The 26,132-nt window shown below is 43.6% G+C and overlaps 2 protein-coding genes across 2 annotated transcripts; both read right to left on the bottom strand.

Moving 5' to 3' along the window:
- Nucleotides 1–433: 433 nt before the first annotated feature.
- On the bottom strand, nucleotides 434–21,242 carry tsg101a (tumor susceptibility 101a). Its single transcript, XM_079500556.1, has 10 exons — nucleotides 20,824–21,242; nucleotides 20,190–20,277; nucleotides 19,992–20,057; nucleotides 19,168–19,331; nucleotides 18,429–18,555; nucleotides 16,746–16,803; nucleotides 16,467–16,561; nucleotides 12,788–12,990; nucleotides 11,313–11,552; nucleotides 434–1,995 (listed from the first exon to the last, which is right to left on the bottom strand). The coding sequence occupies exons 1-10, from the start codon at nucleotides 20,863–20,865 to the stop codon at nucleotides 1,906–1,908; spliced, it is 1,173 nt and encodes a 390-aa protein (XP_079356682.1). The 5' UTR covers nucleotides 20,866–21,242; the 3' UTR covers nucleotides 434–1,905.
- A 2,232-nt stretch (nucleotides 21,243–23,474) lies between these two features.
- Nucleotides 23,475–25,748, bottom strand: LOC306923593 (phospholipase A-2-activating protein-like; the record flags this gene model as incomplete). The annotated part of the gene is made up of 1 exon (XM_079501778.1): nucleotides 23,475–25,748. One exon carries the CDS (start codon nucleotides 25,746–25,748, stop codon nucleotides 23,475–23,477), a length of 2,274 nt encoding a protein of 757 aa, XP_079357904.1.
- Between the last annotated feature and the right edge of the window lie 384 nt (nucleotides 25,749–26,132).

The raw sequence follows: 26,132 nt of genomic DNA on the forward strand, positions 1-26,132 counted from the left end.
TGTCGAATTCCATTTGACTTGTACAGTTTATTTTGCCTGATGGGTGTGGTTCAGCACATTTTGCTAATCAACAAAATGTGTCCATTCAGTAATTAATTACAACTGCCAGCTTACGTGAACTGCTCTGGCATGGTGGAAAAAATAAACACACAGTTGGTCCAAATACACCCCAAGTATTTGTAGTGTTGACGCTGTAGAATAAATAGGGTCCAAATACACCCTAAGTATTTGTAGTGTTGACACTGTAGAATAAATAGGGTCCAAATACACCCTAAGTATTTGTAGTGTTGACGCTGTCGAATAAAATAACATGGTCCAAATACACCCTAAGTATTTGTAGTGTTGACGCTGTCGAATAAAATAACATGGTCCAAATACACCCTAAGTATTTGTAGTGTTGACGCTGTAGAATAAAATAACAAACCGTAACATCAAATCAAATAACTTTTAATTGTATTGATTTACATAAATCTACAGATATAAAAGAACAAGGGGGTCTATTGAACTGGAAACTAACAAAAACAGTAGATGTACTATCATACAATTCAAAGTGCATTTAGTAAAAAGCTAATTTAAAGGAAAGTTGACATAAGTTAACTTATTATGATTAGTACAAGTCATTTATCTGTTGTACCCTCTGAACCTTATTCACAACGGTTATATTTGCTGAAGAACTCCCAATCCCAGAGTTGGTAGTAGTAACAATACAGAAATAAAATAATCAGAAAGAATTTTAACATGGGGATTTCCTTTGCAATAACCTTGAATCAAGTGTCAAGTACAGAGACACTAACAGAGGTATGAGTAACGACAAGAAATGATGGGAGCCACGGTTGTGTACATCTGCTTGAAATCTGATCCAGGGTGCTATGGCTACTTAAACCACTTAAAGCAACCCTATATACACGGAACGAACAGTCAAAATAGCTGATCTTCCAGCTTGTGTGTTGTGATGTGACTCGTGAGCTTTGCCCACAATGGAAACATTGTGGCTATTTTTTGAAATCAGGGTGGTTAACTCATTAACTTAAATATGGCATTCAATCCTATGGTTGAACTCCTCTCCCTGCTCAAAGGGTCCTGGTGCATTTATATCAGAGGCCAAACATTTCTTTATGAGAGGGACTCGGACATAAGGGGCTTATTTGCCTTTTTTTTTTTACCATTTTGAAGTACAAATAGCCGATCTACAAGCTCACAAAATGTCGATGTAGATCGGCTAGTTGAACCATTTTACAATGTTTTTCAAAATAGTTAAAAGGCAAATACGTAGGGATAAGGGGTGGTGCAAGATAGGGCGCAAGGAGTGCTTCACCTTACTTTATCTCCGTTTGTGCTTACTAGACAGACACCCCCTGCCTGTCAAAGCCTTCTGTGGGTAAACCAGTTGCAAGAGCGCCCCGCAGAGTGAATGAACGTAAGACAAGGCATAGACACACACACACCTACTACCAATATGGTAATGAGTTACCAACAAAAACATCTGTCATTTAGAGTGCCGACACAAACTTAGGGCAATTAAATTCATGTTTTGTTCTCTTACTTGACAAAAAGGCAATGGTACAATGTCCCAAATTTGGTTCATGACCGTTACTGCCTAACATCAAACCAAATACGTTATGATATGACGATATGACAAAACTACAGTACAGCTGCAGGGTAAACTTTGAGGCTCTTGTGTCCCATTCATAGGCGTTTTCAGGTGGGGTTTTTGTACATTATGTTTTTTATTTTTTTCAAAGAGTGGTGGTTTTTGGGTCAAGCTTTGGCCAAGTGTCAAGAGTTCAGGGGGGAGGGTGGATGGTAGGAGTGAAGCAGGAACAGGGAAGGGATTAATAAACGGGGGGAGGATCAGGATGTGCACGACAGAGACAGACGTGTGCATTTCCAGGGAGTTGGTGTGTGTCAGTAGAGGTCGCTGAGGCCGGCCGTCTTGCGGGCTTTCTGCATCAGAGCACGAAGCTGGAACTGCTTCCGTGACAGGAGACGCACATGCTGTGGCGAGAAGAGAAGACAAGAGTCTGTCATGGTGAAAACACTCGAGCACAACTGGAATGGAAGATTGAGTCAGTGTGTGTGTGTACGTGTGTACGTGTGTACATACGTACGTACATACATACATACATACATACATACATAAGTTGCACATAAGTCAGCCTCCTGGTGTCGCTCTCAAAGGCAGAATTGAAAAATGCAGGCCAGGCGTTTTTCCTTGGCCTCTAGGGATGTGCATGCAAAGTTTTACATGAGGCTGATTAGAAAAAATGTCAAGTGGCATTTCATGTTGTTTAATGGCTATAGAGACTGTGTACCAATCTGCACGATGGTTGGACAAAATCTGTAGGTGTAGTCAAAAACAATATTTTGCAAAAAAAGCCTCCTGGTGGCACTATAACAGGCCCATGTGAAAAGGTTGGGCAGAGGTTCAGCTCTGGCATTCAGGGAGTGTGTGTGCGCGCAGAGTTTATCACATCAAGTCAATGATCAAGCCAACGGTGCCAGAGATTCGCTGTCCACAGACGTACGGATGGACACATGGACGGACGGAGTGAAAAATACACTCTCCCCATACCTTTGGCCTGGTGGAGACAATTAAGTTGGTACTACAGAGTATCTCTTTTTTGACCCAACAACGGTCACGTGTGGTTACACTTTTCCAAACTTGCAGATAATGCTCTTTGCAATATTTGTGGGATGAAATTCAGAAGTTACTACTATTAATATTACTGTTCTTCTCATCATTAGTTATCACCAGCTCACAAGTGGTGTTTACACTTGACAGCAGCAGAGGTTATACCAGTCACCCTGCCGCAGAAGATGTTACTGCCACAAGGCAGTAACTTTGTGGGAAGGGATGTTGACTAGCTCAATGGTACAGGCCCCATGGTTTACACACTGCATACATAACATGAGTGATTATGTGTGATGATGAGTAAGCTAATAGACCGATAATACAGTATTGCATTCATTTCTATTGTTCATAACTGTAGCTAATTCGAGCACTTTGGATATTAAAGGAGCATTCAGTGATTTGGGTGATTTGGAAAACCCCCCGGTCCGCCCCGGTAACAAGATGTGCACATGCACATGCTCTAAAGTGGGGGGACAGGCCAACAGCACGTGCACCAAGGCCTAAGGCTGAACGATTTTGAGAAAAAAAATCTAATTGCGATTTTTCTGACCAATATTGCGATTGCGATTTGAGTCGCGATATTATTTTTTTAAAATCACACCTGTGTGAAGTAAGTGGTGCAACTCCGTGTGGGCGTCCCCGGGGGGGTCCCCGAAACTTCCAGACCCACAGGAACGCGCCCAGGGTGCCGGCCCGGTTCAGGCGAGCCGCCCCGCGTCCGAAACGGTCGAGAAATGACAGTTACCGTGTGGTAACCATGGGGTCCCTATACTGCGATTAAAAGAAAATCGCAGCCTTTGTGATTTGACTCGCGATATTTAAAAAAAAAAATCACACCTGTGTGAAGTAAGTGGTGCAACTCCGTGTGGGCGTCCCCGGGGGGGTCCCCGAAACTTCTAGACCCACAGGAACGCGCCCAGGGTGCCGGCCCGGTTCAGGCGAGCCGCCCCGCGTCCGAAACGGTCGAGAAATGACAGAGTTACCGTGGGGTCCCTATACTCTACTGTACAGTCACTGTACTGTAATGTCACTAGGGTTGGGATTCGGAACCGGGTCCATTTCAGACCCGGTTCCGACATTGCGGATCCGGAGCCGGTTCCATCGTTTTTTTATTAACGGTTCCCCAAACGGATCTCATCAGTCGTCATTTAGCTCCGCTGTGTCTGTGCATGCATGCAAGCAGAGCCAAGTTACTGGGGTGACGTCACCCAACCTACATGAGTGAGTTAGTGGGGTCGGGGAGGATACGCCCACTATTCTGTGCATTCAGCGACCGCCGCGGAGCGACTGGGACAGTATGTCGAAGAGATCTCCAAAGTGTGGTTAACAGAGAGGGAAATGACTCTGAGGCTGAGCACGCAAGTGCAATAAATGCGATGCTATAGTTCCCTGGCTGCAAAGATTGTTGCAACTTGTACCAGTTGCAGTTTTGCACCACGTCCACATTGAGGAAACATCTCAAAATCAATATGCCTACACGAGTCCACAACTCACGAGAATAATCTAGGCACATCGCGTGTGTGAGCCATGCGGAAAGCCGTGCCCGCTCTCCCCGCAACTCCACCACAGCTAGCCGGCGGGGGACGAGGATGATGCAAGGCTCGTTCACTTTCCCCAGGCTAGTAACGTAATAGAAAATAAAAACTACTGTCGTCTACAGAGCTTTTCATTAGGCCGCGGCGTATTGTACAACTGTTGTTAATGGTGTTAATTTAGAACGCCAATGACTCGACGTCTTTCTGTCTGATATTTTATGAATCACGTTAACTATAGTATAGAGCCAAATCAATTTGTCTGCACTTATAAGCAACTCAACTGCTTTTGATTTGGTTCTAAATTAATCGCGTGGCTGTTGAGAGCCCAGCGTTTAGGTGCATACCTCCAAAGATTGATTACTTTATGAACAGTTTGCAGAAAAAAGCACAGGAACGTAGCCTACAGTTCAATACAAGGTCTGCTAAAACGATTTTATAATCCAAGAAAGCACTATGGCTTGTTTCCATTAGGGTAAGGGGTCCTTCATATTAAATTAATCTGAACATTAAAGACAACATTTGTCACCACAACAATATCATTATTGCAATGTGTACTGTAGGCTATATTTAATATACAGTACAAATTGCAATATACAGTACAAATTGCAACAATGATATTGTTGTGGTGTCTAGCTGGTGGTGGTGGTGGTGAAGTTTAAATAATAGTGCCACACTGCCACCTCATAATTGTAAAGTGTATTTTCAATAATTGAATTAATGAATGTGTGTTTATTATGTACTTGGTTAGGTTAGTTATAATATCAGCATAATCTATGTCAGAAAAAAAGGGGAAAAATAATATTAGGATCCGTTAAGGGAACCGTTAGGAACCGGAACCGTTAAGAGGGATCCGGGAAGGATCCGGAACCGTTAAAATCCTAACGAATCCCAACCCTAAATGTCACACCCGAAATCATATAGGGCCTATACAGTTAGTATGTGTGTGTGTTAGGCTGTGCAACAGTGACACTTGGTTGTGAAAACCAACCAAATGCTATTTCCGTGCTCGTACAGACCCAGCCAGCGAGCCAGCCAACCAGCCAGCCACCCATCCCCACAGACACACAAAGCTCCGTAATGAAGTGGTTGCACCACTTAAAAGGTAAAGCTTCAATTTAGTATTCACTGTGTCCATTTAAAAAGTAATGAAACATTACCAAATGGCATACCATTAATTTACTTTATAGTCCAGTAATTATGTAATTTGACCTCAAACTAATTGCAAAAAAAACAAACTCAGCTGATTTTGTATCTTCAATATATCATGAATAACAGAAACAAAGTTGCCTGGAATTGTCTGAGGGGAAGTGTTGAAAATGGCCTGTACAGTATGGCCACCATAGACATCCAATATAAGGCAAATATCTTCTAAATTTCCTTTTGCTTTAAGTAGCATGTGACATGTCAAACTAGGGTGTTTTCATGATGTTGAATCCATTCCAAGCATTAGTTTTGCATAAAAACACTCCTTGGCTATGGCCGTTATTAGCCCAAGGAGTGTTTTTATGCTAAACTAATGCCTCTCAGACAATTTCAGGCAACTTTTTTTCTGTTATTCAGGATATATTGAAGATACAAAATCAGCTGAGTTTGGTTTTTTTGCAATTAGTTTGAGGTTGATCCTGTATTTTCTATAGAGTTCCTGTACTATTACCAGGCAGTGATGTCAGGATTCACATGATGTGAGACAGCTCAAAATAATGTCTAACGTCTATAATGTCTAATGTCTATAATGGCTAACTAACCAAATTGACCTGTGTTTAATTAACTACAATAAGAATGTGTGTTAAAATTGTAATGTTGTAAATAGCTCTCTGGATACAGACCATAAATGCAATGTAATTTCCAGACTTTCTATTTAAGTGCAATTGCTATTAGGCTACAGTTATCTAATCATCAGAGCACAATATTGTGATTCTCATTTAATATTCACATTTAGATATTATGTTAAATTGATTTATTTGTTTTTGAGGGGCACTAGGCCCTCCTAAATCCAGTGCACGTATGTTCACAAACTTCCTACACAAACATTAAATTCCCATTGACAATTTTATGTCAGTGTCTGAGCAAAGAAATAGGCCTAGTGTCTATTTTACGTCATGATGATGTACGATGATAAAAGCGCCCCTCACTTCACACGGGTGGGATTTTTTTAACCAAATAAAAGCATATGCATTGCATAAGTGTAGGCTAAATTTTGACAGATGTGATGACATAATTAGGCTATCAATTATTGTCTCCACCAGGCCGAAGGCATGGCGAGAGAGTATGTTTTGCACTCCGTCCGTCCGTCCGTGTGTCCGTGTGTCCGTCCGTCCGTGTGTCCGTCCGTCTGTGAACAGCTAATCTCCGGCACCGTTAACCCGGTCGATGCCAAATTTTGCACACACACTCCCTGGATGCCAACGATGAACCTCTGCCCCAAAATTTCCAGAATGGCCTGTTATAGCGCCACCAGGAGGCCGCTTTGTGCAAAACAAGTTTTTGGACAGTACACCTACATATTTTGTCCAAACATCACGCAAATTGGTACACAGTCTCTCTAGAGCCATTCAACGAAACGGGTCTTTCAGATTTCTCAGACTCCATCCTGATTGGCTAAGATTGGCTTCCAAAGTTTGCAGGAGTGCTCAGTTTCAAACAAAATGCTGCAAATCATGAACACATCATGTGATTTCCGTGAAATTGTGCACGCACATTCCCACTAGGCAGAGGAAGAAATGCCCCATGAACATTTTCAACTCATGGTGGCGCTATAACTGGCCGAAAAGTGTTTTTACCTCTAACTGCACGGATCTGTGAATAACTTTGTATGCCAACTCCCTAGAGGCCAAGGAAAAACCTTTGCCTGGAATGTTTCACATTCGCTCTTTATAGCGCCACCAGGAGGCCGACATATGTAAAACACATTTTCTAATATTACTCCTTCAGATTGTATCCAAATTTCACGCAAATCGGTACACATGCTCTCCATAGTCATGTGATCAAGACGGGTTTGTTTGATTTCTCATAATCCACCCTCATTGGCTACGATTGGCTCCTAAACTTTTCAGGAGTAGCCCGCTTTGTACCCGTTTTGTACAAATCGCCACAACTACTCAACGCAGCGTCCGATTGTGGTGAAACTGTGCATGCATATTCCCACTAGGCTTTGGAAGAAATGCCACTTGACCGTTTTCAAATCAGCCTCATGGTGGCGCTACAACAGGCCAAGCCGCGACACACACACACACACACACACACACACACACACACACACACACACACACACACACACACACACAACACACATTATATTGCTCCTAAACATTTTGCCAAACATCACACACACACACTCCTATCCTCCTGGTGGAGACCTGTGCCCAGAAGGGCACTTTTTCTAGTTAGAGATAATTTTGTCTGAGGTTTAAGACAAGCTCATAACTTTAACTTTAATGTTTATGAGCTTGTTGGCCGGCTATTTCCCCACCACGGGTCCTGGTGTAAGCTCTTTTTTAATGACGGCTCTACTCGGATCAATTTCACGGACCTCGCTCAGACAAATCATTGCAAATGTACATGCACCACACCACAATGGGGACCTGTTCACCAGAATCGGGGACGACGACGACAATGTAGCATTAAAATAAACAGGGGACAGGACAGCAGGACAGCGCCCGTGCCATGCGAAGGTTTGTGGTGTTGCCGCGGGATGTTTTGACTGTCGCTGTACCATGACAGGTCTTGCACAAAAACGTCAAAACCAGACAGAAAGTTTATTCGGGCTCTGCAGACGCTATGCATGCATCTGCTCCTCAGCTGCTGCTGACTTCTAGCATGATAGCATTAGCATCAACGCACTGAACGCAGAGCAGAGTAGACGTAAATGATGACTTTGTTTTGGGCACTGGGCGAGCGTGTACACATGCACTGCAGTCACATGCACTGCAGGGACACTTCTGATTGGTTAGAATAGAGAGCACAGTCCAGCCTTGTTGTAAATACTGGATCAGATTCGCTCCGGGTTGAAAATTATGATTAAAAAAAATCGCAGCCTTTGCGATTTGCTAATCGCGTGGTTTCAAATCGCAATTTCGGTTTGAAAACGATTAATCGTTCAGCCTTACCAAGGCCCGCCCTCAGTCGACCATGATTGGAGAAAGGCCCCTCTAGCCAAAAACAAAACCTAGTCTTTTGACCACAGGGGTTAACTGGGGACAGGGAGGAACTCCTTATATGGTCAGCACACTATAGTAGGGAGGATTATATATATATTAAAAAAAGAGTGGTGCAAGGTCTTATATAGCCTGATCAGCTGTGGTCTGACGTCACACACTAACCATAGCAACCATGCTCACCTGTACGTGGGGCCACGTACAGGTACACACATACATAGACACATAGATACAGACAAAGCTGGTTGTTGGAGTGGTTTGCACCACTCAAAAAAAAGATTTAAAAATACGAATGTTCAGTAATTCCAACACTGCACCCTCCTCCAAAAGTTGAGCAAGTTTCTACTTGAGGCGACTATGCCTGGATGCTGCGCCAAAACAAACAAAAGCCGCCAAGAGCACTGAAACGCAAGGAGTGGCGCTGGGAAGACGAGCACTGTCTCCTACTACGTCGTCGTCTTCTTCATCATAGATATGCATGTCAGAAAGGTACAGCCAGGCAGTCGGGCTGTTGAACAGGCACTGGGCCTGTTGCCATGTTAGTCTTGCATGCTCCCATCACACTAACACTATTGTTGCGTTCACAAGAGGCATATGCAAAGATACAAAGACATTATTTGTCGCTTTCTATCTACTGTTTATCTGTTGCTCGCGGACGTTGAACTCATCAGGCGTGCGTAGACTGCGTACATAGACGCTGAAAGTTTTTGTCTGGGGACTGACTGGGGACTGGGGAGGGGGAATAAAAAAAGAATTCAGCTACAGTTGTAGCTTTGCATCTGGAAGTTGAACCCAGCTCAGCTTCAATGTGTAGCTTTTGCAGCCGCTTCCAATGAATGGTACTGTATCTTTGCATCTGCCCATGTGAACAGTGAACACACCATCACCATAACTTTATGTACGTACTGTAACTATGACTGTGAATACACTCCATTCATACATGTGATATCTGCTGCTACGTGAGGTCTTCTATTTCCAGAATAGACTGAGGCAATCTGCTTTTATTCTCCAGATTTGATATCTGCTGCTACGTGATGTCTTTTACTTGCACAAGAGACAGTGGCCTTGTGGTTCGAGTGTCCGCCCTAAAACTGGGAGGTCGGGGTTCGATCCCCGGCCGGGTCATACCAAAGACTATAAAAATGGGACCAAATGCCTCGGCACTCAGCATCAATGGGTTGGATTGGGGGAATCAAATCAACTAATCAAATGATTCCCGAGCGCGGCACAGCTGCAGCTTACTGCTCCAAGACATGGGTGAAATGCGGATAACAAATTTCACGACTTTGACTTAGTAAATATTTTTTTTCTTTTAATTTATTTTGTAACTGTAGTTTGTGGGTATAAGTAGCCTTGGAAACCAAATGTTCCCAAGCTATGTGCCACATAGGTCAGGAGCCTATCTCCTGTTTCTGTTGTGTGAGTTCAAGTACACCTCCTGGACATCACGCAAATATGCCAGAGGGACATTTATGAGGGGCGCTAGCTCCTCCAACGTCTGGCTTTTGAAATGACATCATATGGCAGCCAAGTCTATGGACTTGTCTGGTTTGTTTAGGGCCTCGTGGTAAATGGTGCATTTATATAGCGCCTTTATCCATTCACACACACATTCATACACCGATTGCGGCAGAAGCCATGCAAGGTACCAACAAGCACATCGGGAGCAATTTGGGGTTCAGTGTCTTGCCCAAGGACACTTCGACATGTAGACAGGAGGAGCCGGGATTCGAACCGCCGACCCATGGATCATTGGACGACCTGCTCTACCTCCTGAGCCACAGTCGCCAGACTACGAGGATGGGTTTACAGTAGGCATGTGCACAACAACTTTTGACATTTCACGACACGCTTAAACAAGCCATAAGCTCGAAAACAAACAATTTTCATACTTTTTCCCCTAGTCTACTGTGCAAACGGGTGTCGACTCAGGAACAATTTAACCACTTGCCATAAACAACACACCACTTGTGAGCTTGCAGATCTGCTATTCTAGCCATTTTATTTTAACCTTTATAAATGTTTTCCCCTGTAATGACAAGCCCAAACACTTCATTAACACTTAACTTTTCCTGCCAGCATTAATTAATTCGGAAGTTTAACAGGTTTTTAACATTTTCTTTCCACTGAACTGAATGACCTGGTGACCTATGATGACCGTCCATGTAGTCATTTTACTGACAGAAAAAGTGAGTTAGAAATTAGAATCTCAAGAGGGGGAAGTGCACTGGATTGTGTCATGTTGAGTAATTATTAGTAGTGTTACAAAAGCACTAATCTTAGCCCATATCCTCACCCAACACATAGATGGACGATTTTTGAGTGGTGTTAACCACTCCTTTAGACAGCAATGTGTGTCCCTATGTCATTATGTGTACATGTCCAAGCACGGAAATCATGTTTGTTGACCACCAAGTGTCACTGCAACACACACACACACACACACACACACACACACACAACCCAGGGAACGATACAGTACAGTACACCACCACTTAGTTCAGACCGGTATGATTTTTTTCTTCCGTTTACTTTACATCATCACCTAGCAACCCAGTGCTTATGTAAGTAGCATTACTACTCGATCCATTATAACCACTATAAAAGACCAATTGGCGTTGTTGATCTACGCCAATGGCGGGTGCTCAGATTAATTCAATTGGCGTAGACCTACATCAATGGCGGCACGTGTTAAAAGCAATAATTACCGTTACAGTAATTGGCACAGCTTACGTGTGGCTATGTTCAGAGCCATAGAGTAAGACAGAGTTACGCAAACTCCGTTCACTTCATGGGTCCAGTCCAATGGCGGCTCTTCTACATAGACTTCTATTGGTTTGTCCCCATTTGAAGGCTTCAAATGGGGACCGGAAGTTTACGGAATGCATTGGAGTCTATGGGCTCGTGAGAGTACATGAATCACGTGACCGGGCTGTTTTCTGCCCCCTCAATAACGCAACTCTTCTATTAGATGGCTCTGGCTGTGTTTACCTTGAGGAAAACCTCCAGGTCGATGACTCCCCTGCGGAGTGCCTCTCCCAGGTAGAAAATGGTGTCCTCGATGGCGTTCTCCTCCGCGTACAGATTCAGGATCTGCTTGTAAAGCGGCGCCGTGGGCACGATGACGTCATCGATGTCGTTGTTCTCCGATTGGTTCTCCATCTTCTCCAGCGCCTCACTCAGCTCCTCGTCCTTCCTCTTCAGCAGCTCAATGTTCCTGTCCACGTCCGTCTGTGTGCAAGAAAGCACACAAAGTGTTATTTCTTTCAAAGAACATAATTATTTTATTTAACCCGTTTCGACCCGAGGACGATTCTACAAATGCCTTCTAAATCATGACAGTTTTCTGAAAAACCCTATGTTTCTGTCAGTCGTTCTCCAGTCTACTATTCCACAATCTCCGAATGCTATATAGAGTCTGGACCTATAGCCCCCATGGGCTGAGTAACGGAAGCTGCCATTTCCGTTCACGAAAATATATTTTAAAATATCTTTAGAGCTTATTTTTTTATTTCCTTTTCTGCTAAGCAACAAGCTATATATGCTTAGATGTTTTCTATTTATATTAGGATAAATGTGCGCGACTGTAAAGACGAAACGGAAGTGGGGAGGAGGCTCCACTACCGCTTTATAGTTACTCATGACAGCTCTTCCGTTGGTCCAGACTGTACGATGAAGCGTTTGGAAATCGCGGAGGCAACAGTCTGGTAACGCGAGACTAGTCGTTCTCAAACATTTTCATGTCAAGGACCCCCAAAAATATATGTAATTGGCCGCCGACCCCCATCTGAAAATATGTTGTCTGAAAGAAATCTATCACACGGAACAAGGAACCAGTTTTTTGTGTCCATATCACTACGCCCAAAAAAGGTTCCATGTTGGTCAAAGCTGAACGAAAGTTGCGCTAATATTTTAGAAATAGGTCAACAACACAAATGACGCTAGTTTTGTGGATTAATTTACTTTTAATGCGTGGCCCCAGTGCTCCCCACAAAATGACCGCAACTACTAAATATTTCACCAAAACTAGAGCAGAGCTCCCACCACGGGACTTGGGCAATCAATTAATATAGTTGCAACCACTATATAAATGGCAAGTATTTCATACAACTTAAGTTAAAAAATGGTGAACTATCCCTTTAAAATATATAGTCCTGTATTAATGGCATTTGTTGCCGGCACGCTTCTGCAGGAGTCTAGCGTCTATAACAATGGTTCCCAAACATTTTAGCCCTGTGACTCAAAAGAGAAATTAGACGTTTGCCCGGGACCTGAGCTAGTGGAAATAGCAGATCTGTGAGCTTGTAGATCAGCTATTTTCACACTTCTAATTTTTAATGTTTTGAAATAATAATGAAAAGCTAAATCGAAGAAACAAAAAATAAGGGGACCATAACAATGTGTCTGCGACCCACAAATGGGTCCCGACCCAGTGTTTGGGAACCACTATAAGATGTCTATCTCACCACTTCCTGGTCCAGCCGTGAGATCATGTCCTCTAGTTTCTGGTGTCCTTTCTTCAGGTCCTCCTCTGTCCTCTTCAGGGCGTCCAGCTCAGCCTGAGCTCTGTCCATCTCCTCCTTCATCCTCCAGCGGAGCTTGTCACTCACGGCCGAGATCAGAGACGCGCGGATGGTGTCCTCGCCAATTGTGCCGTCTCTGCTTTGGCCTGGCGGGAGTAGTCAAAGGGAAAAGGAAGGAGAGGACATGAGTAGGGGCTGGGAAATTTGGACAAAATATCATATTGTTGGCCAAATTCCAATACGCTAATAACAACAACATATTGTGGTGATAATATACAATTTGCTTAATTGTTGTGAGGCATGGCGCCACAGACTCCCAGCGAATGGTCCAGCGGCTCCAGCACGAGGCTGTGGGAATCCTGTCTTAGGTCATCATCCAATCTAATGCTGGTTATGCAGAGTGATATTTAGAAATTTGATCTAGGAAAATGTCTTTAGGTCATGAATATAGATATTACACCCAAGACAGGAATGATATATGTTGTTTAGCTGCGTGCCTGTCATTAGGCTAATTTATCTAATCTAATTGTTTATTGACTACGATCGATGTAGTCTCTTGTGTGTTGGCTGTTTTCAAAGGCTTATGCCTAAAAGTCTGTACTTCAGAAGCTCTGAAAATGAGCAGAAAATAAAAAGAGAAGACAAGTAATTTCTCCACTTCCTTTTTGCCTGTGTACGTAGTCGTGTAAATAACTTCTACTGGAAACACTTTGTGAAAGCCTAGCAAGTCGCTGAACAGAAAGGGAAAACATCCGGTTCTCAGCATTTAGTTAGTAACAGACCCTCTGTTGTAGTGCAGCACAATTCTTGTTCAAATGATCACTTTAGTCTGTAGTTGCTGAACATTACTACATTAAAAATGTGTTTTTTTCCCTGAACGGATTAATTGTGCAGCACTACTGTTATATTCAAAGACTGTGGAAGAGACAGTCTGCCTTGAGAGACTACATCAGATACATACAGGTACAGTGAGTGGTGGGGGATGGGAGGGACAGTCAAGGCTAACCTCTGTACAGTCTGGAGTCAGCAGTGTGAATGTCAGTCATTACCACTCTGTGGTAAGCATCCACCATCCCTTTACCACTTGAGCCTTAACTGGCCAGAAACAGCCTATCTACAAGCTCACAAGCTGCGAGTAGATATAGGCTATTTTCGGTGAAGAGATTTTTTTGGGGAAAAAACGAGCACACCTAGTACAGAGCCAACCCAGTTCCGTTTTAACAAGTAAGGAGGGTTTAAACACACTGATCCTTGACCAGCTTCAGATTCACTCAGGCGGACTCCTCACTCCTGATCAAAAATCTTTTCTGGTGGGAGTTTACTGTTTGTTCCCTTCCTAAATATAGTACTGTGTGTGTGTGTGTGTGTGTGTGTGTGTGGGGACAGGCACTTTAGGTCCATCACCCCCTTTGGCCTTTAATGCTCCCCACTCTGGTTACACTGGTGACCTTTTAAAGCCAGGCCAGCGCTCCATTGAAGCCACAGAGTGGCAAGAGACCCAGCTAGAAGGTCAAAGGTCAGAAGTCAAAGTCAGGGCGGTTAACTGAATGCCACAGGAAGGTGGAAAAGGCCTACTAAAGTATATTCTAATGTAAACGTAACAATGTTTACCACAGTAAGCAAAATATGACCACCATGTATAAAAAATAGATTAGAGAGCTCAAACAACAGACTCTGAGCCCTGTCAGTGTTACATGCTGAAACTAGAAAAAGTGCCCTTCTGGGCACAGGTCTCCACCAGGAGGATAGGCGTGTGTGTGATGTTTTGCAAAATGTTTAGGAGTAATATAATCGTGTGTGTGTGTGTGTGTGTGTGTGTGTGTGTGTGTGTGAGACACAGCTTGGCCTGTTGTAGCGCCACCATGAGGCTGATTTGAAAACTGTCAAGTGGCATTTCTTCCTCAGCCTAGTGGAAATATGCATGCACAGTTCACCACAATCGGACGCTGCGTGGAGTATAGTTGTGGCGATTTGTACAAAAGGGGTACAAAGCAGGCTACTCCTGAAAAGTTTAGAAGCCAATCATAGGCAATGAAGGTGGATTATGAGAAATCAAACAAACCTGTCTTGATCACATGACTATGGAGAGCATGTGTACCGATTTGCGTGAAATTTGGATAACATCTGAAGGAGTAATATTAGAAAATGTGTTTTACATATGTCGGCCTCCTGGTGGCGCTATAAAGAGCAGATGTGAAAAATTCCAGGCAAAGGTTTTTCCTTTGCCTCTAGGGAGTTGGCATACAACGTTATCCAAAAATCTGTGCAGTTGGAGGTAAAAACACTTTTCGGCCAGTTATAGCGCCACCATGAGGCTGAGTTGAAAATGTTCACGTGGCATTTCTTCCTCGGCCTAGTGGGAATGTGCTTGCGCAATTTCACGGAAATCACACAATGTGTTCATGATTTGCAGCATTTTGTTTTAAACTGAGCACTCCTGCGAACTTTGGAAGCCAATCTTAGCCAATCAAGATGGAGTCTGAGAAATCTGAAAGACCGGTTTCTTTGAATGGCTCTAGAGAGACTGTGTACCAATTTGCGTGATGTTTGGACAAAATCTGTAGGTGTACTGTCCAAAAACTTGTTTTGCACAAAGCGGCCTCCTGGTGGCGCTATAACAGGCCGTTCTGGAAATTCTGGGGCAGAGGTTCATCGTTGGCATCCAGGGAGTGTGTGTGCAAAATGTGGCATCGACCGGGTTAACGGTGCCGGAGATTAGCTGTTCACAGACGGACGGACACACGGACGGACGGACACACGGACGGACGGACGGAGTGCAAAACATACTCTCTCCCCATGCCTTCGGCCTGGTGGAGACAATGACACTGGCAGCGTGACATGGTGTATATATCACTGAATACACTCCATTCACACACATGTCATGTACAGAATATATGTGCCATGTAGCGTCTTTCATTTGCACAAGGAAATGAGGTACTGTGTCTTTAGCATTTTGTGTACACCATATATATATATATATATTTGGGGGATGTTTGGGGCGCTACTAAAGCCCCTCCTATGTCCAGCTTTGAGGGTGTGTCTATTGTAAACGTAAACATTGTCCTAACACATTGAATGCCATTGTTTGTCCCAACACAAACATTAAATGCCATTGAAAATGGCACATTGAAGTGAGGACACAAATTGTGATTGGACCGGAATGAGATGATGTATGATCGTGTAATGATGATAAGAGCGCCCCTCACTTAATGCAACTGCAATTCATGTGTTTACACACTGGTTAGAAATGTTCCACTTGATTAATGTATTCAACGTTTCGGTCAAATCAATGTTTTCAACATCCTGTATTCCAAACCTGAATAACGATTAGACCAAAATGCTGAATCCAATAACAAGTGAAGCATCAAGCCAGTGTGCAGACATTGTTTTTTTTGAATGGCCCATCTTGTTGGTCCTGCACCTGGATACTTGCAGTCATATGTGATGCATCAGGTGAGGTTCAAGTTATTGTAGAGTGCACAGATGTCCTTTTCTCTCTTTTTTTAAATCAGTTGATGGGATTAATATGTTGTTGTTACACTTTTTTAGGGTATGATTGAGCATAGTCTTCCTAGAGGTGGACAACTACAATATCCAGAATGCTTTGAGTTGTGTTACATACCCACAGTGAGGACGGGAGTCTGAGTGGGGTACTGTGCATGGCCCGCGTTGGCTGGATAGGAGTTGCCCCCAGGGTACTGGTATCCGGGGTAACCACTGCAATGATATATGATCTTATTACATAAGCATTACAACTAGGTATTGTAACTATTTTACACAATCCACATATGGCTGCAATCCTACACCCATTCTAAAGACATCCGAGAATAGGGTTGGTGGAAGCATATAGTTTGCAGAGAAGGCTGATGACATGATCTCTTCAACCTGGAGAGCGTCTTACCCAGGGCTTGGATTTGGTCCATAGGGCGAGACTGCAGGTATCCCAGGCATGTATGAGGCTGAGGGAGGAGAGTTAAATACAATCACTCATTATGTCACACAGATTATACTGCATACATACATACATATGCTTTTTATTTCAAATTCCTGTTTTGGGCTGTAAAATGGCGTGTGAGCGCCATCTGGGGTTGAGAGATGTAAATGCATCATGAAGAAAAGACTGAGCTGAACCCTTATAGTCAAAGACTTGATCGATTAGGTTTTATCAGTGGATACCCTAAGCCCCTGGGGTCATGGTGATACCACTCAAAAATGCACTCTGTGTGAAAAATAACATTGAAAGGTGTTACTGCAACCTCTTTTCAATCCTACAGCTGGTCTCAGCTTATCATGAATTACGTGCTTGTTTTCTTCCATGTTTCCTATAAGAATTGGTCTTAATTTTGCTCAAGACTGCATTGCACCACCAAGATAAATAAATGACATTTCTGATAGTACGAGTGTGAACCTTTTTCTTTACTTTGAATTTAAAGTGTTACTTACTATAGGGCACGAGTTCCCAAACTTTTCAGCCCATGACCCCAAAATAATGCTGCCATTGACCCGCGTCCCCAACCTAACCGCGGATGTTAATTTTATGCACATAAATATGCACGTTTCTGCACATTTGCCCGCACATCAATCGCACCGTACACAATCCATTCATATTCATGTGTGACTTAATCCTACTTGAACTAAAACTGAAGTCTGCAACTGAACAATGTCATAGATTCAGGAAATGATTACATTCATTTCCAACAGTGTAAGTTAATTATTAAAACAGACAAATGATGTAATACCAAGACTATCATAGGCCTAAAGGCACTCTATTTCTTGGGATATGTACAGTAAAACTGTACAACTTGGTAGATCTCTTTTCAAATATAGGGCGTTCTAGGGTATGTTTGATCCAAACTGTTTTTTACACAGACCACTGAAAACCATTACAGCACTTGTTTTAACCGTTACATAATGTGGAATTGATAAAAGCTCACGGCTAGACAAAGGCGTGATTCAAACAAACCAAAAAGTGATTATTTCTGCATCATGTCAGTACAAATTACACAAGCTGCAATCCAAATATTCAGCTAAATATATCCCCTACTCAACCAATCTTACACCACAAATACAGTTACCTTACAGGGCCTTATATTCCTGAACAATGCTTGTGCGATGGTTTCCACGAGCAGCCTGATTCATCTTTCTACTGAATCTGTTCGGTACACAGTCATGCCCCCACCCTCCGAGACATTTTCATGTCCCAGAAAACATGCATAAGATAAGAAAACTTTGTCCAACATTTACATAAAATGTTCTTTGGCACACCGGCAGTCAGTTTACAACAATAAAAACATTACATTGGATAAACAAATGCATTAAATACTATATAAAATGCATTCACATAACACAGCAACAGTGATCATGGGCTGTGGGGATTAGACTATTTAAACATTTTCTTATTTAAAATGTCCACAGCAGTTACAGTTAATTTCGCTCTAAGCCTCCTGCCTGATGGTAACAAGTCAAATTCAGAGCGAAGAGGGTGGGTAGAATCTGAATCGACTATGTGGTTATGACACTTAGAAAATGCTCTTTGTGCAAGTTCAATTACAATAGTGTTTTTAAACAGAAAGCCATCACTCACGTGTAGGGGGTCCTGCTGCCTGGAAGGCTTGGTATGGGGCTTGAGTTGTGGGCCGAGAGAAGACAGGGGGCTCCTCACCAAACACCACGATCATCACTTGGATCAGACCATACAGATCTGACACTGGCTGCGTGTGAACACACACACAAAACAATCACATGCTTGATAAAAAATCCCACCCGTGTGAACTGAGTGGTGCAAGGTCTTATATAGTCTGATCAGCTATGTCAGTGACGTCACACACTAACCATAGCAACCATGCTCGTTTTTTTGGTACGAACACGGGTATACAGGTACAAAGCCAGTTGTTGGAGTGGTTTGCACCACTCAAAAAATGATTATAAAACAATAACATTCCTCCACTAGGACCACTACCAAGTTAAAATATTGTATATAAGCATTTTAGTCTGACAGATTATTATATTACCGTATATTATATTGAGGGCCATGAGAATGCTGTCACATTCTCAGTCTAAAGCATTTATCCCCTTCATTCAGGGTAAGAATACGGTCAACATATATACAGTCTACAAAACTACTCTATCCATTGCACAACAGTGCCACTTGCCAAAAGGAACTGATCTACAAACTAACAACAACACAGACAAGACGCATTGTTAGCTTGTAGTTCAGTTAGGAAAAACCTGTGCCAGGGAAACCGTTGCACTCTGGAGTTGGAGAATATAAACAAACTTTGGACACTAATGATGACTATGAGCAGCATAGTCAGCAGACTTACGTGTTTCCACTCGTGTAAATAAGGCAGGTAGATCTTCCCGTTGGCATCAATGTGCTTGCCAGTTTTGATCATCATGGCACTTGTAGGCTTCACAAAACAGATCGGAGGGTTGTAGGGGTATGTGTCCAGCAGCCACAGACAAACCGGGATGTTGTACACATTACCTATGGGAGAAGTATACGTTTTATTTCCTTCATTGAATTTAGAGTAGCCATCAATTTTTACACCTTTGTCCTTCCATCCTTTAGTCATTCTGCCAATTAATCCTCCCCACACATTTCTCCAACTGGCCAGTTGCCACTGCCATTCAACAACACCTGCCACAGGTGCTAACCCTGCATGCACTGTACATGTGTATGTCGCTAATGCAGCGACAGAGATTGACCTCCCTGCCCATTTGAGGACGTGCATGATAAAGTATCTGCATATTGGCTTTAATCAGTGTACTTTTTTTCAGAATATTATTATTTAGTCGTAGTCTGAATAACACCATTTAGTTTTAGTCATATTTAGTCTTCTAAAACGTAGTCTTTTAGTATTAGTCTTAGTCAACAAAATTAACACTGGCTTTAATAAGTAGAGTGGCCGCCTGTGAAGCAAAAGGTGCCAGGTTTGATTCCCGGCCCCAGCAATGTGTCCCTGAACAAGACACTTAACCCTCTCTCAGGCTAACTGATCCCCCTCCTACTGTACCCACAAATCTGACCACGTGGGCATCAATCAGCTAGGTGAAGCTGAACCACAGGATCAAACGGGTCTAATTATTATAACTGATATACTGTACATAAAGTTCTAGACTGAATAACTAATATTTTGTATCATACCTCTGTAGCTGACTGGGACTGTTCCTGTCAGACTCATCAGGTCTCTTGTGGAACCATCATTGAACACTGAAAGACACACATGTCCCGTCACAAGCAGAACAAAACATACAGTAGATATCACATTACAACCCGAGGGAGAATTAATAAAAAACAAAAGAACGTAATCATGCTTGTGGAGTAAATATAATATTGGTTTACCATATGCATCCATAACAGGCTTCAGGTCCTTGTAATTGGTGATGACGTTGGTGATCTCACGAACAGTCAGATCTCTGTATTTATATTGCTATCAAAAGAGGAAATGCAGTTATAACCTTTTGTTAAACTAGCCAGGGCCAGTTGATTAGAAAAAGCAAATAAGTGTGTACAATGATATCCTAACTTATCTAATGTAAAAATAAGTATTATGTTTAGATTTTTTTTCTCACAGACTTAAAAAGGGGCAATTGAACTACTAAACGCTGTGGACTTCCCAGAATATGGATGCTAAGAGTTCATGTAACCTGACCTCGCGTCACCAGGCTTTACACCGCGGAGGAAAGGGTTACGTGTTAACTTTGCTTCTTAGATATTGAAAAGTTATGTGTTGAAAGTCCTAATTAAACCGTAATGTTAGTTAGCATCATGTGAGCTCACTGGTAGCCAGGTATTGATTGATTGATTGAAATATGTATTAACAGTTTGCAGAATTACAGTACATTTCAAGCACAAACTCAATACAAAGACTGTTAACTGTGAGTGGACGACCCAATTAAGCATTACACTTGTTTACAAGAGGGTCCACCTTGTTCAATTCAATAAATTGTAGCATCAGCTAGTTGACCGTTGTTACCTTCAGCATCTTCTTCAGGGCACCTTCGTTGACAACAGCCATGGTTGACGACAGACGGTTATAAATCTATATTAACAGATTAAACGACACTTTTCACTGTTCGGACAGCGCTAGCTAGCCAGCTAGCACTCAGTTTAATGCTAAGCTAACGCTAGCTCAGCCCAGTCCAGGGCGCAGCTACACGTTAGTTATGACAGGGTCCTAATGACGAACGCCTCGGTTAAAACACGAGACGTTACAGACGTTACGTGTTATTATGACAGGCTTGTTAAAACTGCGTCTAAACACCGACAGACACCATGATACAACACCGAATAAATAAGCTGCTGCTGCGACGTGAGCGTCAACAACACACACACTTCCGCTATACGTCCTCTTCTAGTCTCAACTGTCTGCATCCGGTGACACGACACGAATCAGCCGCTTGTTGTTCCGGGAGAAAAAAAGAGAACTACAACAAAACAAACATCTCAACCCCAAACACACACACAAAGCAAAGCAAAGTTCTTTGTTTGCCCAGGGTAAGTGGACTAAGCTCGATATGCTTGTTTACAGCCACGCCCTGCTCATAGAACATTTCATGGTTGGGGTTCAATGCCTTGCTCAAGGGCACTTCAGCGGTGGTAATTTTAACCTGCCGGTCCGGGGATTCGAACTGGCGACCTTCCGGTATCAAGGCCGCTCCGCAAACCGTTCGTCCACCGCTGACACGCACGCACGCACGCGCGCGCACACACACACACACACACACACACACACACACACACACACACACACACACACACACACACACACACACACACACACACACACACACACACACACACACACACACACACACACACACACGCACACACACAGCAATAAATACAACCTCCAGATATTACATATCAATATTGACCACAACGTTATTGTGTTGTGTATAATATAGATATAATATTATATAGATATATATATATATTAGAAGAAGATGCATGGCTTTGGATTTCATTTTCTTTCATGGTTAAATGTCGCCCTCTTCAGGACAAATTGAAAATTGAATGATTTATTTCCAGACAAACGTGTGGTGCAGATTTTGATTTTAGATAATGGATATTTATTTCCTGTACTATAGTCTGGAAAATATCACCCGATCATTTAAAAATACAATGTGTGAATTCATAATGAAGTAATGTTATTTTTTTAAAGGACATATTTATCCACATTCACTGATCTAAAACAAGACCAAAATTTACAAAATATAATTTGAATAGAAGAACAAGGCATGGCGACAAGGCAAGTTTATTTGTACAGCACATTTCAACAAGACAATTCAAAGTGCTTTAACACAAAGTATTAGTATGCCTAGCCTATAAAGTGTTCCCTATTTATAGTCGTTCACTGCATGTTATTATTTTTATTTTTAGCCTTTAATCCCCTTGTGTATTTCGTTTCTGCCCTAAGAGTGTTGCTTGCTTGTTCGTAGAGATTGTATTCAAATTTTAATCTACTAGTGTTGAAAATTGTAGTCTGATATCTGATCTTTTTTTGCACCTTGACAGCACCTGTTGGCAGCAGCTGTTACAGCTGTTACCTACTGCTGCCATTCTCAATTCGCAAAGCTCTTTGAACCTGATTCTCAGCAGTCAACTAAATAAAAAAAATCACACTCGAAGTGAGGGGCACTCCTATCATCATACATCACATTCCGTGCTCAGCCAATCAAATCATTTCCGGGGTACAAACACAGACACACAAAGCTGTTCATAGGATCAAATAAAAAAGGGCATCCAAAGTGCTCGACACTATGATTCCAAAACCCAGGGCCCAGAGCAGAGCATCTGAATGGTCTCCCGCATGGACCTCCTCAGCAATCTGATGAAAACACCCTGGCTTTGGAAATGTTGACACGGTGAACTAACCCCTCCAGTCTCAAGTTGACGTCGACGTTACATTGTTTGGGAAGTGCCCTGACTAGTCCACCTAGTCTGATCATATTCACTAGCCTGGCGCGGCCAGACTCAGTAGCGAGGGTTCACTGATGTTTCCTCCCCGCAATCTTCAGTGAATCCCCGCTATGAGGCTGGCCAAGCCAGGCTACATATTCACAGCAATAATACGTACTACCATGTAAATCTCTGCTGCTGATCGTCTTTCAAAGGTCAACTCTAGAAAACTCCATCCTACAGATCCCAGGTAAAATATGAGGACCTTGTACCAAGGCAGGCCATAGCCTCTGCCCTGTGAAGCGTGCTATGCATTATCCTTGATTTTGAATTAGGTCCATGCAGCCTGTCTCTCCCCTCCCTAACACATCCCCTTAGCCTTATCCCTGTCCTTAAAAGACACAAACAGATTTTTTTTGCAGATTAAAAAAATACTATAGACCTATATAGGCCTACAGATAAGTAAAGATAGGTGAAAATAAACTAAGAATTTATGTGGATCTCGGGTCCCACAGAAACGGCATGCATGACTGCAGTATAATGTGGATATTAGGACTTCACATGCGAAGGCTGTGACACGGCCATCTAAGTCTAAGACGTCAGTCATCTATGACGTGTGGCATGAGACAGACACTGCCATAGTTGCGGAGCAAAACTGTAAAACTAGAAACAATCATTTTGGATTAAAGGAATCTGAACTGATGTACCGAGATCAGCACGTCTCAGTCACTGAAGTTCTTTTAACACAAGCTGGCAGCACTGTCCCAGCTTGGGGGGTTCTGAGATTGCTGAGTACTTAGAAATCTGAGATTTCACGTCCAGGCTGCGGGCGAGGTCCTTGACCGTCTGGTCCGAGGCTAAAGTTGTTCCCAGGGCCACCAGCAGTCTGAACACAGCCTCCTTGTCCTGCACTGACTCCAGGGTAGTGCTGGCTACGGTTAGGCACTGGACCTTAGCATCCAGGTCAGACTGGCCGTGCAGACAGCCTGCGTAGTTGAGCAGCAGAGTGGCCAAGGCGATGTGGATGTTCTTGTGGCACACGGAGGCCAGCTCAGCGGCACATGTCAGCACAGTCTCGCGCTGCGAAATGAGAAGCTCTCTGCCATGCCTGCCACTGAAGCAGTTACACAGAGTCCTCAGCGCTAGCACCTGGTTGGTGGGCTGGCCCTGGCGTCTCATCAAGCTCAGCAAGAGGTTGCAAAGTTGCACCCCCTGCGCCTCACCACACAGGTTCTCGTTGATCTGTGGGTGGCACACTGCCAGCCTCAGAATATCCAGGACTGGGAACACAATGTCCTCAGGCCAGTGAGAGGCTTTCCACAGCAGATTTATCTGCTGGGGTGTAGGGGGCTGCTCCGAGCTTGGCACCCCTACACACACAAGCAGCCTCTCCAAGCAACCCAGCACCTCTTCAGTCAGCTTGTGCTCCTGTGGGGCTCTGCTGTTCAGCTCCTTGAGCTTGGCGACGATCTGTGTGATGTTGGCTTGTGCAAAGGTCACTTCATCCGTCTTAGGGAAGTAGATGTTTGTTGATGTCAGAGCCTGGTCCGGACCAGAGCCTGCGGAAGGAGGCTGCGACGAGGCGGGGATATAGGCACCGGACCCGGTGAGTGGGTCAGCGTTGGCAGGCTGGGCCGTTTCTAGCACATGTCCTTTGGTGTTGTCTATGATGAATTTGGCAACTTCGTCCAATAACCCAGCATCAAGGTTATTCTTCTGCAGAAAGTTATGTGCTGTCAGCCAGGGGTCTTCCGCCAAATTATAAGGGAGCTTCACAGTTCGACCATTCACTTCAATGTTGAAGATGAAGTCGTACTCCTTCCCCTCGTACATCACCCTCCCGGAGGTTTGCTCGTTTGCTTGTCCGACCATGTCTCCGATCTTCATCCACCGATTCTCAACAATGCTCCACTGGTACACCTCCACATTTCCAGATAGGTCTTTAATCAGACGTGTCTGACCGTCGCGATTTCCAGGCTCGTTAAGGTGTTCCCTGCCAGGCAGGTCTTCCATTTTTATGTCTCCCGGGTCGACAGAGGCTGCGGAGCATGCAGAAACCTCGTCATCGAAGGCCTGCAGGTCTTGTGGGCTGGCCATGCGATCCTCAACCTCCGTAAACACACGAATGACGCCGTCATTGGCACCAACAGATATGTCACCGTTGGGCAGGATACAGCAACACCATACTGACTGAGCAGGCAGGGGAATGACCTGGGAGCATTCCCCATTCCTCCATATCTTCACTGTTCCATCCTCTCCTCCGATCACAAAGTCTTCGCTGTTGGGGAAGACAGCCATGCTGTAGATGTAGTTGGTATGGCCTTGATAGACCTGCATGCATTCTCCAGTTATGAGCCACCTCCTTACAGTACCATCATTGCCACAGGAGAAGAACTGAACATCGCTGATCAGTTCTAGTCCCCGTACACAGTCTTCGTGGCCTGTAAATGTCCTCTCACAGCGGCCATCTTTCCAAAGCTTGATTGTTCTGTCTGCAGATCCAGACAGCATGAGCTCTTGTGAATCAGGTAGAATTCTCACCACCCACAATGCTGCAGAATGACCCTGCAAAGTCATCACGCACTCCTGATCGAGCCAGACCTTCGCAGTCGTGTCCCAAGAGCCACTCAGTAAAGTGCCAGACTTCCCAGATGTCAGAGTGGAAACTGTGTTTGTGTGTCCCTTGAGGGTGAACAGGGGCTGTGGGCTGTCCAGTGTGAAAACACAAATATTGTGGTCATTTCCACCTGTGGCAATGAGCCCTCTGGGATATGTCTCGCTAGGTGCGATGACACATACACAGCCGATGTAATGTGAATGGCCGGTCATGCAGTGCGCCTCCGTGTAACCTATTTCCGGGCTTGCTTTGGGTACCCAGACCTTTCCAGTCTTATCTCTGGAGACGGACAGAAAGGCTCCGTCTGGAAGGATGGCTGCTGTAAGCCCCCTAACATCCATCCCGTGTCCTGGGATAGAGCAGCTGAGTTTGTATGATGCCATCGTATTGTTGTCAAATCTCGCTTCTCTTCTCTGTTATATTATCTCTATCTACCAACAAACGCAGCCTTCGATTCAACCACAAACAGCTGTTTTTCTCGCTCTACGAGGTTCTATATAACTGGTCAGAGCTGTGATCTGACATCACACACAAAACTTTGTGATGGAGTGGAGTTGCCATGGTATGACTAACTAATATGTTGATTTGCGCAGACATTGTTGCAGTTTTGTATGTTCAAAATTTAGCATTGGATGCCATGTTTGGACGTGGGACAATTTCAAATGGCAATAGCTGGCAAATTGTATCAATCAATAGAAACCTGTTGCTCACAATTGTATTTTTCCCATTTCTAATCAGAAAAGGTTTTGTTGAGTCCTATACTGTCA

This window comes from Electrona antarctica (assembly GCF_951216825.1).
Source record: "Electrona antarctica genome assembly, chromosome: 5".
NCBI lineage: Eukaryota > Metazoa > Chordata > Actinopteri > Myctophiformes > Myctophidae > Electrona > Electrona antarctica.